The sequence below is a fragment of the Anastrepha ludens genome, chromosome 6 (assembly GCF_028408465.1).
Source record: "Anastrepha ludens isolate Willacy chromosome 6, idAnaLude1.1, whole genome shotgun sequence".
Taxonomy (NCBI): Eukaryota; Metazoa; Arthropoda; class Insecta; order Diptera; family Tephritidae; genus Anastrepha; species Anastrepha ludens.
Window position 1 is genome coordinate 41,069,680 of NC_071502.1, and position 13,262 is coordinate 41,082,941.

Genomic DNA, 13,262 nt, shown 5'->3' on the forward strand with positions numbered 1-13,262 from the left:
CACATTGACCCAACCCTCTGTCTCACAAAAGGATACACAGTTACCTTTCCTGAGAGGAACGAGTGGAAAACAAACCCAAAATGGATGAATGGTGATTCACAAAAATGGTACACTGATGGATCAAAAACACCTTATGGTGTAGGAGCAGGAGTAGTGGGGCCCAGAATCCACAAATCATTCACTCTCACCAGGGACACCACCATCTTCCAAGCGGAATTATATGCATTAATGGAAGCAGCAAACATCATGCAACGTAGAAACTACAAGAGAGTAAAGATTAGAATACTCTCGGACAGCCAATCAGTTCTAAAAGCTTTAGATAGCTATACCTACAACTCAACAACTCTCTTAGAATGCCACAAGGCACTCAATAACCTGGCATCCAAAAACAATGTCTCATTCATTTGGGTACTTGGACATGAGGGATATGACGACAACGAAAAGGCAGACTTTCAAGCCAAAAATGGGGCAGATGTAAATTTCATCAGACCTAGTCCCATGTTTGGATTTAACAAAAACAGCCTAAAACAAAAAGTAAAGTACTGCGCCAAAACTCTAATAAATCAACATTGGAACAACGTAGAGGGTCTTAGACAATCCAAAAAGTTCTTAAGTTTCAATGCTAAAAGAGCTAACATGGACCTCATGTTAAACAAAAAGAGCATTCGCACTCTCACAGGCGCCCTCACGGGTCACTTCACCTGCAACAAACACTTACATAAATTAGGCATAACTAACACCAGCACCTGCATATTTTGCTGCGAAGATGAGGAGTCTATAGAACATCTCATCATCGAATGTCCAGGGTTGACGCATAGAAGGAAAAATTTTTTAAACAAGTTCATGCTTACAGATGAAGACCTTCAATCACTCCCTCAGAAGGAGCTGGTACAATTCATAAGCATACTTAACAGTCAACAGACAGCATAGGGTGCACAATAGATCAATATGGTCGCAGTGCTAAAGGCCTATACCTTAACCCTTTACTACCATTAACCATGTCTAATAGAGGCGTGACCGCCATAAGTTGGAAACTATTTGGCCAATTTGCTTATAATATTTATTACACGCAATATAGTCAATAAAAGGTATAATTGGTAAGGTATAATGGCATCACATCATCGAATCATAGTTTGTGTTAATTTCTACGCAAGTTGTGGAGATAATCGGTTCCACATCAATCGAATTTGCCTTGATTACTTTTTGAACGTCCATACTTGTTTTCCTTTGAGTTTTTGCTTAACTATTCTCCAAACATATTCAATAAGACTGTGAAAGCCAACCCAAGATTTAATTTCAATCCCATTTCGCTATTTCCACTCTACAAACCTTCGGTTTCGATGCTTGGTATCGTTGCCTGCTTGTAAAATCCAAGGTTGAGCTATTCTTCCACACCTTTTCGCAGGTTCAAATTGTCGGTAAACAAAAATAATCGGCCAAATCCTTTTCGGAGAAGCAACCCCAAACATGAACCTTACTTGCATTACTTGCCAGTTCGTCGAAATTGTCGATTATTAGCAGTACCGACCGACGTGTGCATCTATTTGCCCAAAAAGAAGATTCAACCATGAATATTACGTTTGCTCAATTTCATTCTGAATTCGCCTAAACCCATCCAAGTCTTTTTTTTTCAATGTGTGACAATGAGAGCAGCGAATGTTTTAATGCGCTCCGGAATTTGAGGTCTTCTGCACGCAAATGTCTTTGGATACATTAACACCACTTTTCCTTACAGCTGCTTCGACTTCACGCAGCGATAAGTTCGGCTTTATCATAAATAAATGAATGAACTTCTGATCTTGCTTTGGTCATGTATATTTTTTTAACCTCATCCGACGAAGTTGTCAACGTTTTAAACTTCGTTATACCATTGCGGCCGCCGTAGATGAATGGGCTGTTTCGTGACTTCCATTCGGATTAAACAGGTTCGAATCTCCGTGCATGAAACACCGAAATAAAGAAAAAGGGTTTTCTAATAGCGGTTGCCCCTCGGCAGACCTCCGAGTGTATTTTTGCCATGAAAAGGCTCCTCATAAAAAATATCTGCCGTTCTGAGTCGACTCAAAACTGTAGATCCCTCCATTTGAGGAACAACATTAAGACGCACAGCACAAATAGAAGGAAGGGCTAGGCCCAAACACCCAAAAAGAGTGAAAGGATAGAAAAAATCGACTATGCAGTTTTTATTCCATTAAATTTAGGCAAGTGCAAGTGACTCAAAAATCACGTTAATTTTTGGTAATTATTTTTGCTGAATGTGTTGGGTGTTTTCTTCCATACACCCAATTTCATTAAATGGAGAAAATGTACACGATCGCCAGCAAAAAAAAACAAAAATGTCAAACATCAATGCAGTACCAGACAGGTGGAAAAAGGAAAAAGGAGTTTTTGGATTAGAGGATGGCGACCAACAGTGGATTTTTACGTTCGTATTAAAGATTCACAAGTTGTGTGATATTTAAATCCACAATACCCGCAGGTGAAAGTGAAAGCTCAAATATTTATGTCTTTGCTCGATAAGAGCAGAACAGCTGAGAAGAAGGTGCGGAGATGATCCCACGTCCTCCTCCAGACAGCTTCTGCAGAAAGGACTTGAAGCAATCCCAAGTCTCACCGTATGGACATTTAACGGACAATGTCCGGTAATAATACCCACCAAATTCGAGAACTGCGGCATTGTTGGCCTTAAAACATGCTTTGAGCGCCCACGATCTACCCGTAGCCAGACCGATCTCGCGACTTTGCATCTTTACAGGAGTAGGCCACAGGTTCTCAAGCGAACGCCAATCCTCTCATTTTACGATGAAACCGTTTCCAGGGTCCCCAGCGCACCAGTTTCGTTCTATACCACTGTGATCGAGAACGCAAATGAGTCTAATATCGAAATATTCGGATGTAATCGAGAGAGAAGTCAGGCATTCCCAGACTAGTTTTACAATACGGAAGCCTAAATTTGAGCTTGATGATGAGCTCCCTCGCAGAATACTCTTTCGTCCAACTTCGAGCCAACCGTAAACATGTTTACAATGCCTAATGAACTGTACAAAAAAACTACTAAAATTCAATAAGATACATATAAATAAATAGTCAATAAGTCCCCCTGCCATAAACATTTAACGCTGTATAGGTGTAAACTTCAAGAAACATCAATTAAAGTGGATGGGGCAAAAGCTCCTTAGTTTTGGTTTGAGTTCAAAATTTCAAGACATATACTCGTACGTTCGAGTTATGGAAGTTTAACTGCACTGTACGTTAATTGTTGCAGCTCCAAATTCCGTAGCTCAGATATTTGAACAAAAATGTGAAAATAAATGTATTCATTTCCAAATAACTGAAATAGTTAAGTACATATTTTATATATTTTTTTTGTTAGCCTATTCTCTTATTGAATACTCTGATTAGCAACTGTGTAAGTGATGCAGCAGAATGCAATTACAACACAACTCACCTGAAACGCGTTAACTACTCGTATTTAGCAATCAAAGGCAAACAACTAACGATCGTAGTTGCAAACAGCCATCCAAAGAAGCGAGTGCATGTGCACGTAACGACTTAACAAGACCACTGACAATGAGCTGATTGTGGCAGACACGCAATTCCTTTGTATATTTAATGCTTATTGATACAGCAGCAATACTTGTAGCAGCAAAAGCTAGAGTAACAGCAGCAATGACTGGCGAAGAAATCACAATGACGGTCGCCGCAACCACAAGCCATGCTCGATACTCAGGCATCAGGCATCCACATAGGTAGTTATGTTATACTCGCAGTATGCAATCATAGTAGACTACCAATGAGGCGACACATGGAAGGAAAATGCAGTCGGCAATGCGGTTATACTCGCCCGAACGTCAATCCGCATTAGGCTAAGTCTAAGTGAAGCCGACATGTTGCTCGTGTATGTGTTTGTGTGCGTGTGTGCAGTGGGGTGTTTGCGCATGCTCAAAAGCGCAGATTTGCTGCAATCGGCAGCGCAGAAGTGTACAATTAAGTATTGAGGCAGTGCTTTGCTGCTGTCTACCGTACAATTACAATGCGGCATTAGTTACAGCTGCCGCAAATGGCAGGCTTAAGTGCTTACGTACAAAGCTTACTTTAGCATGTGAGTGTATGTGCGTGTGTGTTTGTGTGCATTTGCAATGTATGCATGCCTTTGTAAGTGTTTTGAATATTTGCCTTAAGGCTGCGCTCTCTTCCTTTGTTGACTCTTTGATCCCTGTAATTTCACTAATAGCTCGCTAGCGCGCATTTATCAGTCGCACTAACAAGTAGCCTACCATAAAAAAAAAAAAAAAATTAAAAAATATATACAAAAAGAATAAAAACAAATTACTACAAAGCAAAATATCACGCAAAAACCGCGACAATGAAAATTGCCCAACTCGCCGTTGGTTTATGCAGCCAAATGCATGGTCACGTTCTCGGCGCGCCAAACGAGAAGGAGCCAACCACTAGTTGCTACTGCTACTATTTCGATTCCCACTGCTGCCCACTGGCTTTTCTGCTCTTACTTTATTCGAAATACATGCCCATATATGCGTACACACATACATATAACAACATGTGGCAAGTGAACTTGAATGGACTTGGCTAGTAGCACAACTTCATTGCCTCACTATGACGCACTTTACGCTTTGATTGCGTGGAAGTTCATTGCACTGCAAACGCACAATACTCAAGTGCAGTAATGCGTGACGCGCACCGCGGTGATTGTTATTATTTGTAGCCAGCCTGTTCATGTGAACGATCGAGCACTTGTGCGCATGTGCAATACGTTTTCTGGGCATGCAATTGTGCTGAGAGGTAGCGCAGAATTTTCTATAAATGCTTATAAAAGTAAGCTTATAAATATGTATGATGCGTGTAAATACATCTTAATACTTCCTATAACCATTTTAAGAATGCTTACAAAATTATGGTTAACTAGTTTTTACTTGGAAAACTGAATGAAAGTTACTACAATATATTTGAAGTAAGGAAACAAATAGAAAAATAAATAAAAAAAACTAGGAAAAACATATATAAAATATTTTTATTAATACAAATGTACGTACTTATAGAGTTGCGTAGTCAGAGCGGCTGATGTTTTTCCACAATTGGAGGGATATACAATATTATGCCACCTCCGAGGGGCCGGCGACGGTTTTTTGAAGTGAAACTTCTTAGGCGTCGATGGACGAGCGGGAATGGAGAGTAAAATTTCAAGGTCATGCAACGTTTTGGGCATTTTCGTTCCGCGAGAGAGAAAAAAGATATAACGTAGAGGAAAAGGAGAGAGAGAGTTATACCTTATATATACCTTAGATACACTTTAGGCTATTTTTCCTTGTGGTTGCTAATTTCTAGTGAGAAATAACACTGCCAACATTTTGGCGATTGTTTGTTGATACAAACTTGTAGGAAATATATTTTTGATGCCTACTTTTTGGCATTATATTTCCTTGGTGCCTACTGTTTGGGGGGTTTTTTGGACCCAATTTTTTTGGCTTTTTTTTTTTGTGCCTGTTTTTTGGCGCTTATTTCCGTTTCCTAACTAGTGCTTGTGCTTACTATAAAGTGACATCTATTCCGGCGTCGGATTTATTGGTATTGTCTTGCGGTAATTTTGCCGTTGCTGCGGTCCTGGAATCGCTGCGTTTGTGCGGGTGATAAATGCTCGGAGTATGTAGTGCGCGTTGTTGCCACGTAGTTGTTGTTTTGTGTCTGGCGTTTACCTACACCGGTCGGCCCTTCTCCGTTTTTTGTAAATTTTGTCTATTTGTATTCTCTGCAAATGCTGTGAATTTATTTAGATATATACATATTCTTTCTCTCTCTCTTTCTCTTATTCTCTCTCAGGTCTCTCCCTCTTTCTTTGTCTGTCTTGACAGTTTCACTTCCCTTATGTGTAGTACGCTACACGCAGTTTTTTTTTATCAGCTTTTTCATAGCAGAAATACGCTCGGAAGTTGTACATTGCCTGCGGAGGAGGAGTGCTCTTGATACATTTGTAAACCAATCTGTCTTTCTAATGTAAAAACGAAGAGACACGAATTGGTCTGAAATTTTACGCCCGGTTCTGTTGCTTTGGGAATAAAGTTCACCCCCACCTTCCCCCATGAATTAGGAATGTACCCTGAAGATAGGGATTCCCAAAAATCTTAAATAACCATATATAAGTATTAATCGTTTCTATTGACTGCTGCAACATCATTGGTATAATTCCGTCTGGTCCTCCTGACTTGCAGGGTTGCAAGGATGCCCAGATTGCCTTAGTTTCACAGAAAATATCCCTTGTAAGTTCGTCTATCTGAATTCCAGAAGGGCTAGAACTCAGATGTGTCCTCAAATTCTGCAATAAATAAAGCAGTAAATTACTTTCTTTATTTCCTTCTTAAAGGTATCTCTTCTTAGTACTTTCAGCACCCGGGTTCACCATAAGTTTGTTCGGTTTTTTGGGGCCTGCTTACTGAACAAGATTTACGAGAAGCTTTATTCATTTCATTCCAAGCTGGAGCTTAGTTGTTTCTTCCTTCTCAGGGGATCTAACCTAAAGCTTAGAGAACTTTTTCCAATTTTCCTTTCTTGCATTGCTATAAGGAAGTCGTTTAGATGGTTCTATGTTGACTGTGAATACGCTTCTCAAGTTATCAACCCATAATGAGCCTAAATTTAACATTAGGGTTTTATCAATAACCTCCTCCCTAATCCTATTATAGTATGTGGTATGAATACCCGGGTTACATATCTGAAAATTAGTAGGCCCAGATGCCATCCAAAATTTTATCATAAGCATCGACTTTTGGAAAATATGTTTTATTAAGCCGATGTTAGCCTTAGTTGCTCGGACGTTGAAATATTTGTTGTAAATTTATTTGTAATAATTAAATATTAATAACAATAATCTTTTCATTAATTCATTCATTAATTATAGACTCTCACACTTGAAAGACCCTGTGTAGTAAACAGTTTTGAAATTCAGCACAATCCATCTACAGTCTGTGTCAGAAAAAAGGAACCGCAATTATTCACGAAATATAAAAGATATATATTTAAAATTTCTTTTACATGAAAGTATATACAAAACTACGAGTCGCAATTACTCTATAAGCCGCGTAGTTTTCATCGTTGACGAGTATAGTCTGGCATCTTCTTCGTGCTTTGCACCAGCTCGTCGACAGGACTAGGTTTTGTGAACTTGACGCACGAGTTGCTTTAAATCATGGACTGGCCTTCCGGCAAGATGCGTTTTCATAGTTCCCCATACATTTTCAATGGGGTTCGCGTCTGAGGACTAGGAAGGCCAGTCCAATACTGACTTGTTTTTTGTTTCTCAATATGTTTTTCTGATAGCAGTGGTTTTGATGATGTGGGACAGTAGGATATGTTCGCCTCCTTCAGTTGACCTTCGATGGTGTTATACTCACATCTATTCCCTTTTTAACATGAACTGATCGTGCTTGGCGTAGTCACAAAGAAGGCTCCCGCTTAAAAAGTAGGACGATCACTTTATCCTGCTTTTTTGTCATCACTTGCTTCCAACCGCCCTCGGAAAAGTCATCAACATTTTTGTACACCTTATACCACTGGTTCCACATCACAATAAACTTTTTTGATTTTTTAATCACTTTTGCAGCCGCGGGGTAATATAATTTCGGATGCGTGCATAAAAATACCGCCTTAAAACACTTCGCGTACTTCACACTCATTTCGGTTTGGTTGCGTTTACGGCAAAGTTTCGAACGATACTAACCTGAGTTAGCGCTGGTGTCGTAGCCCTTGAGTGGGACTATTATACAGCAAAAAGCAGAACCAAATATATCTTAAAGTTACAAGAAAAAAACCCAGTTCTGTTCTTCTGACACAGACTGTATGTATAACTCATAAGCTCTTTTTAAACTATTCTCTCTTTGTCTAGTAGCATTTTAATATTTTCCGCCTAAATACATACTATGTATAATACGAGTGCATAAATCTCCCCATAGAAGTATTAGTAATTTTTACTCTGTAGTGCCCATAGAGTAGAGTCATACCTGCGGCAAATGTACGAATGTAAATATAAGGAACCCATACTATGTTAGATATTAGTGTACTTATGTGGATTTCATCCTTCGCTCATCTGTCTGTTCTATCTGTGTACTGGTGTTTGTATTTGTACTCATCACGAATACCATCTTATTATTATTTGCACACCAACACTAAATCACACAATTTACTTCATAATTTACACAGCACAAAACGGTAATTATTTCATTTACATACGTTTAACGCGGTGTCACTTACAAAACCCATTTGGTGTATTACAAAAACAAAACATATTCGGCTTTTTTAACAATAAAAACCACCACTATCGCAATATAAGTAAATAATTATGTTAACTAAAAACAAACAAAAAATTATAATTTGTGTAACAAAATTTTTTTAACTCATCGATTATTGTTTTGCTATCTTTCGCACTCTCTTTCTCTCTTTTTACTCTCTCCGCAGGAGGTACTGGAAAATCGGATTATCGAGCTCGAAGAAGCGCTTTCCCGTTTGCAGGAAAGGGTTAATAATGTGAGTACCGTAGCATTTGTTGGTAATAGTGCTAAATCGAAAAAGAAGGAAATCGAAACCAAAAAAAAAAACAAAAAACAAAAACTAAAAAATATAAAAACAAAAATAATAACGAAATTAATGGTAAAAGCTAAGCGGCGAACTGCCAAGCGAAATTTCGTATTAGAGCCCATGCAACTGCTAAGTATGCGCTTAGTGGCGCCGCCAACGTCAAAGTGTCGTTATAGCTGACAAGGGCGATAAACGATGGAAGACAGAAGAAAAAGGACAGATTACGAACGACAAACTCTCGACTGTCAGTGAAACTCGTTTATAACGCGCCGGAGTTTGAATCGAATTAAAATGAAAATAAAAGCGCACACACAGTTTTCTATTAAGATTTCTTATACACACACATACAGTGCATACACTGCTTTAGACGAACATATTTATGTGGCCAGCACAGATAAAGTAGGTACTTAGAGTCCAACCATGCAACACATTATAGTCAATGGTCACCAGACATTCAGTCAGTCAGGCGAGCAGTCAATTTCGTCAATGTATTAGATGTAACTGTTATGTGGCAGAAAACGCGCAAAGCTGATGTGGCAACTTAATTTCCTGAAACGGACATTACTCTCCAGCCGCATTCCAACACAAACGCACATACAAGCATATTTGGTGGCTAACTGGCCAGTGAAGGTTTGGTTCTTTAGTTACAGATACCATTTGCAGAGACAATTCAGTTGTCCATCTCTGCACGCAATTGAAATAAACAACCACTCAACAGCGGCAGCGCCCAACGGAATGTGAACGATACTGTGTGGAGATGTTTAGTGAATTGCGGCCTTTGGCGTTTGCGAGCCAATATTTCGCCCAGCCCAGTTTATAGATCCCCTCATTCATAGCCCCCACTCATTTGGTTGGCGTTTGGGTTGAAGCAGGAAATGTAGGCAATACGCCTGGAAAAACTCAACAAATACTCTTTATTAACCCATTCCACACCATTGCCATCGCATACACATGTTGGCCTCCGCACATAAATATTATGGAATGGTTTGGTGGTGGATTGTCGGTTCACTCTTCTGCTCGAGCGTCACCCAACGCTACTCTGCTCGCTCCATGAATCGTTTTTGGTGTTTGGTTACTAAACCAACTTCCTCTTCATCTTCTTCTTCTTCTCTATTTATGCTATTTGTTGTTTATTTGTTTTTGCAGTCAATTCGAGTATTTACTGTTTATTTTGCTAGAGTCACATATGTACGTATGTTTGTATATTAGGGTGCCTCACCAAACAAGTTGCGATTTTTGCACAGGAGTTATAAAATTTATTATATGCCAAAGGAAGGTAGGTAGGTTAGATGCCAAGAGTACCAAGGTATCCTACATGTAGCTCTAGAGTGCCGGGTGGAGGAGGGAAAAGAGATCTAGGCGAGAGAACTGTCACAGGCTACCCCCAAAACGCACGCTAAAGAACCTCAAGCGGCTAGCCGTCAGACCCGGACATTTGCAAAGAAAGTGTTCAACAGTCTCTTTCTGCTGCAATGGGGTTTGTACGGAAGTCCAAACTTCTCCGCATGAGTTCCGAACACCAAGTGACCGGTAAACACCGTTATGAGTTTGGAAATTGAATGGAGGAAGATCACCGCGCTTTAAGCGTCCTGCTTCGGTCGTACTGAGACGAAAGTGTATTTGAGATAGAACTGCGCGATAAGATAGAACTACTTTTGTATGTTGCTTTTTGAAGAAAGAAATAGTGGAATTTCCCTTTAACAACAGACAAGAGGACACTATCACTGACTGAAACCGGTTCTGTCGGCCCCTTGCTGGCAAACTCATCGGCAACTTCATTTTCGTCTATGTTCCTACGCTGTGGAACCCAGATAAAAAAATGTTTCCGGCACGTTCCAGAGGTTTGATCTTCTCCTTACAGGAGTTGACCAAAAGGAGAAATCTGCCTCAAAATGTTACCATGTCCTACAGAAGATTCTTCCCAAAGGCCAACCTCGTTCATCCTAATAGCGCCCTGAGCAGCAATAGGTTGAACTTGAAGAAGTGCAGATTGAAGTTAACTCGCACTAATTTAGTGGTGTTATAGCCCTTCCGAAGAGCTATCCACCAAACTAGGCAGCCATATGACAAAAACTAAAAACTAAGACTATGCTTAAACTTCCAAGAAAACAATTCCCAAAAATATTAAGATTTACGTGAGGTGGACCGATTTCAAAATGCCTCCAAAACGAGGGCTTTTATAAAAAGAACCGGTTTTTAATAGTATTTTTCCTCAAAAAAAACTCAGATAATAGAATTTTTTTTTATCAACGGAATCAAACTAGGTACTTTCAAATCGGCCTAGCTTACGAAATTTTTTTGTTTGGTATGTGCAGTGATGCACCTAATGTATATATGTATGCTGGTAGTTGGTGAAACGCCTAGTTGTTGTCATCTTTCAGCCATTCCATGCCATTTGTCAATTGTTTATACGCATGTTTTGTTGCAAATTAACGTCTCAAATGAGGAATTAAATGTCTGACCACTGTCCGAGTGGAAAAGTATTACGAAAAGCCATCACTAACGCTCGTTAAAGTATGTAATCTAACATAGATTCCAGAAACATTCAATTCCGGGTTTTATGGTCTGCTTGAATGGAGATAACACGAATGTACTTTCACATATACGTACTTTCATAAGTACTTTCGCATATACATACGTCCATTTACACACTCATATGCAGTGCTTAAGTGCCATGATTTGATGTTTATGAAAAGTCACTTAACAAAGTTTTTGTGATGTAACAAATATGAAAATCTTAAGTTGTTGTGTTTATTGAATAACTTTGCAACTGTTTATTGGGTACTTTTACTCTTCCAAACAGTGCAACTCCACTGCTTAATTCCTAATAAAAAAATTAATTTTCATGAAAGTTGGCTACGAGTATTTCCTAACGCATGGAGATCATTCTACGATAAGTTAGAGCCTTTGGAATGTGCGCTACAATGGCTTGATCGAAGAACATTAAATTTTGTGTATATTGTAGCGTTTGATGGACACATAAATATTTTCTCAGATAGACAGGCAGCCGTTTTGCACTACAGTCTCAATAGCCTAGAAGCAAAGAATATCGCAAGAACTCTCCCTACAATAGGTGGCCCACAATTAGAAAGGAGACGACTCATATCAACTGTGGTGGACTCTATCGTGCTATACACGACGCCGATAAGGTCTGAGGTCATACATAGCCATATGCGTGAGGTGGGCCGTACCCATAGACACATGCGGTGCAGCTATGTCACCTATATGGAGTGCAAGCAGTGAAACTAACGCCAGCAGAAAAAGCGCGATCGATGTCCGAATTGCAAAAAAGATGGGAAGAGTAAACCAAAGGTTGGTAGAAGTACAAGCTTATGCCAAATCTCGGATGGTGGATGAACAGGAAGTATGATGATACCCAGATACTCACCGGTCGCGGCTGCTTCTCGGGATACCTACACCATTTCTAGCTGTCTGACAGCCCTTCTCGTTGTTCCACAGTTACTCCGATACAGTTAAGAGCACAGGTCACATTGGCTTTCACTGCAAACGTTTTAGTAAAGAACGAGCAGACTATTTGTATTTTGTTAATATTTGTTTTAGATTTGTGCTTTTCCATCGCTAAATAGGACGCCATAAAATCGTTCACGGCTAAAGTCGTGGGGAGGCTCAACCACATTGACTTAGAGAGGAAAGTCCAGAAAAAACAGCAGCAGTTGGAACTTCAGCAGCAACAAGAACGCCAGCAGCAGTAGAAGCAGTTTGGCAGTGGAAATGAAGTATTTTAGGCAGATACGGAAGGCAAGGCAATCGTTTATAAGCATCGGAATATTGCACATTTTCTGACCTATCATTTTCTCCACAATCGCTTATGAGCGTAGTATAAGGAGTAGATACTATCGATGGCGTGAAATCTACATACGCCCACAGAAATGGAACCTGGAAGTAAAAACCTGTTGTGTCAATAAACATAAACGCGACTCCACCTTGAGGAAATGCTAACGCAGTTTCAGGGTGAAAATTAGCCGAAGAGAAGGAATGTTATACTTATAGTATTGGTGGGAGTCTGGCCCGCATACCACTGCACAGTGGTCCGACCAGAAGGCGTTGGCGGACAAAATTCAAAAACTCATTTAATTAAGCTGAAAATATATATTTAGGGGTTTTAAGGATCAGTGATGACGAATCTGACCTTAGTTTTAGCAAATTTTAAATTCATTGAATATCATTAATACATTTTTACTTCCATAATTAGCTGGTGAGTTCATTTTTACATTTTTCACGACCCCAGAGAGTACCACGTGGAGGTTTACAGTAAGGTTATTCTCTCCTCATTTTTTTTTTTTTTTGTTTTTAGATTTTTTTTATTTTTAATTTTTAATTTTTTTTTTTAATTTTTAAATTTTTTTTTATTTTTAATTTTTAATTTTTTTTTTATTTTTAAATTTTTGTTTTGTTTTAGTTTTTAAATTTTTTTTGGATATTTAGTTGTTTTTTTTGTTTTTCATTTTTAATATTTTTTTATGATTCAGAATCCTCGGTTTCTGATGAGATTTTTTCTGAGGCTGGATCATTTTTCAAATTTAAAAGCGCACGAACCTTTTTTGAAAAAGGGTTTGGCTTGTTTAGTTGTTAGTTGCCTCTTAATGCTGATGGGGTCTGTGATGTCTTTTTCTGTCTTATACACAAAATTGCATAAGCCATTTGTAACGTTTTGC

The 13,262-nt window shown here is 39.1% G+C and overlaps 1 protein-coding gene across 1 annotated transcript in view; it reads left to right on the plus strand.

Moving 5' to 3' along the window:
* The window catches only part of LOC128868675 (uncharacterized), a 174,826-nt gene that overhangs the window by 111,224 nt on the left and 50,340 nt on the right, over nucleotides 1-13,262 (plus strand). Inside the window, exon 4 of the mRNA XM_054111020.1 lies at nucleotides 8,467-8,535. Within this exon, the coding sequence (XP_053966995.1) occupies nucleotides 8,467-8,535 (69 nt within the window). The remainder of the gene's footprint in view (nucleotides 1-8,466; nucleotides 8,536-13,262) is intronic.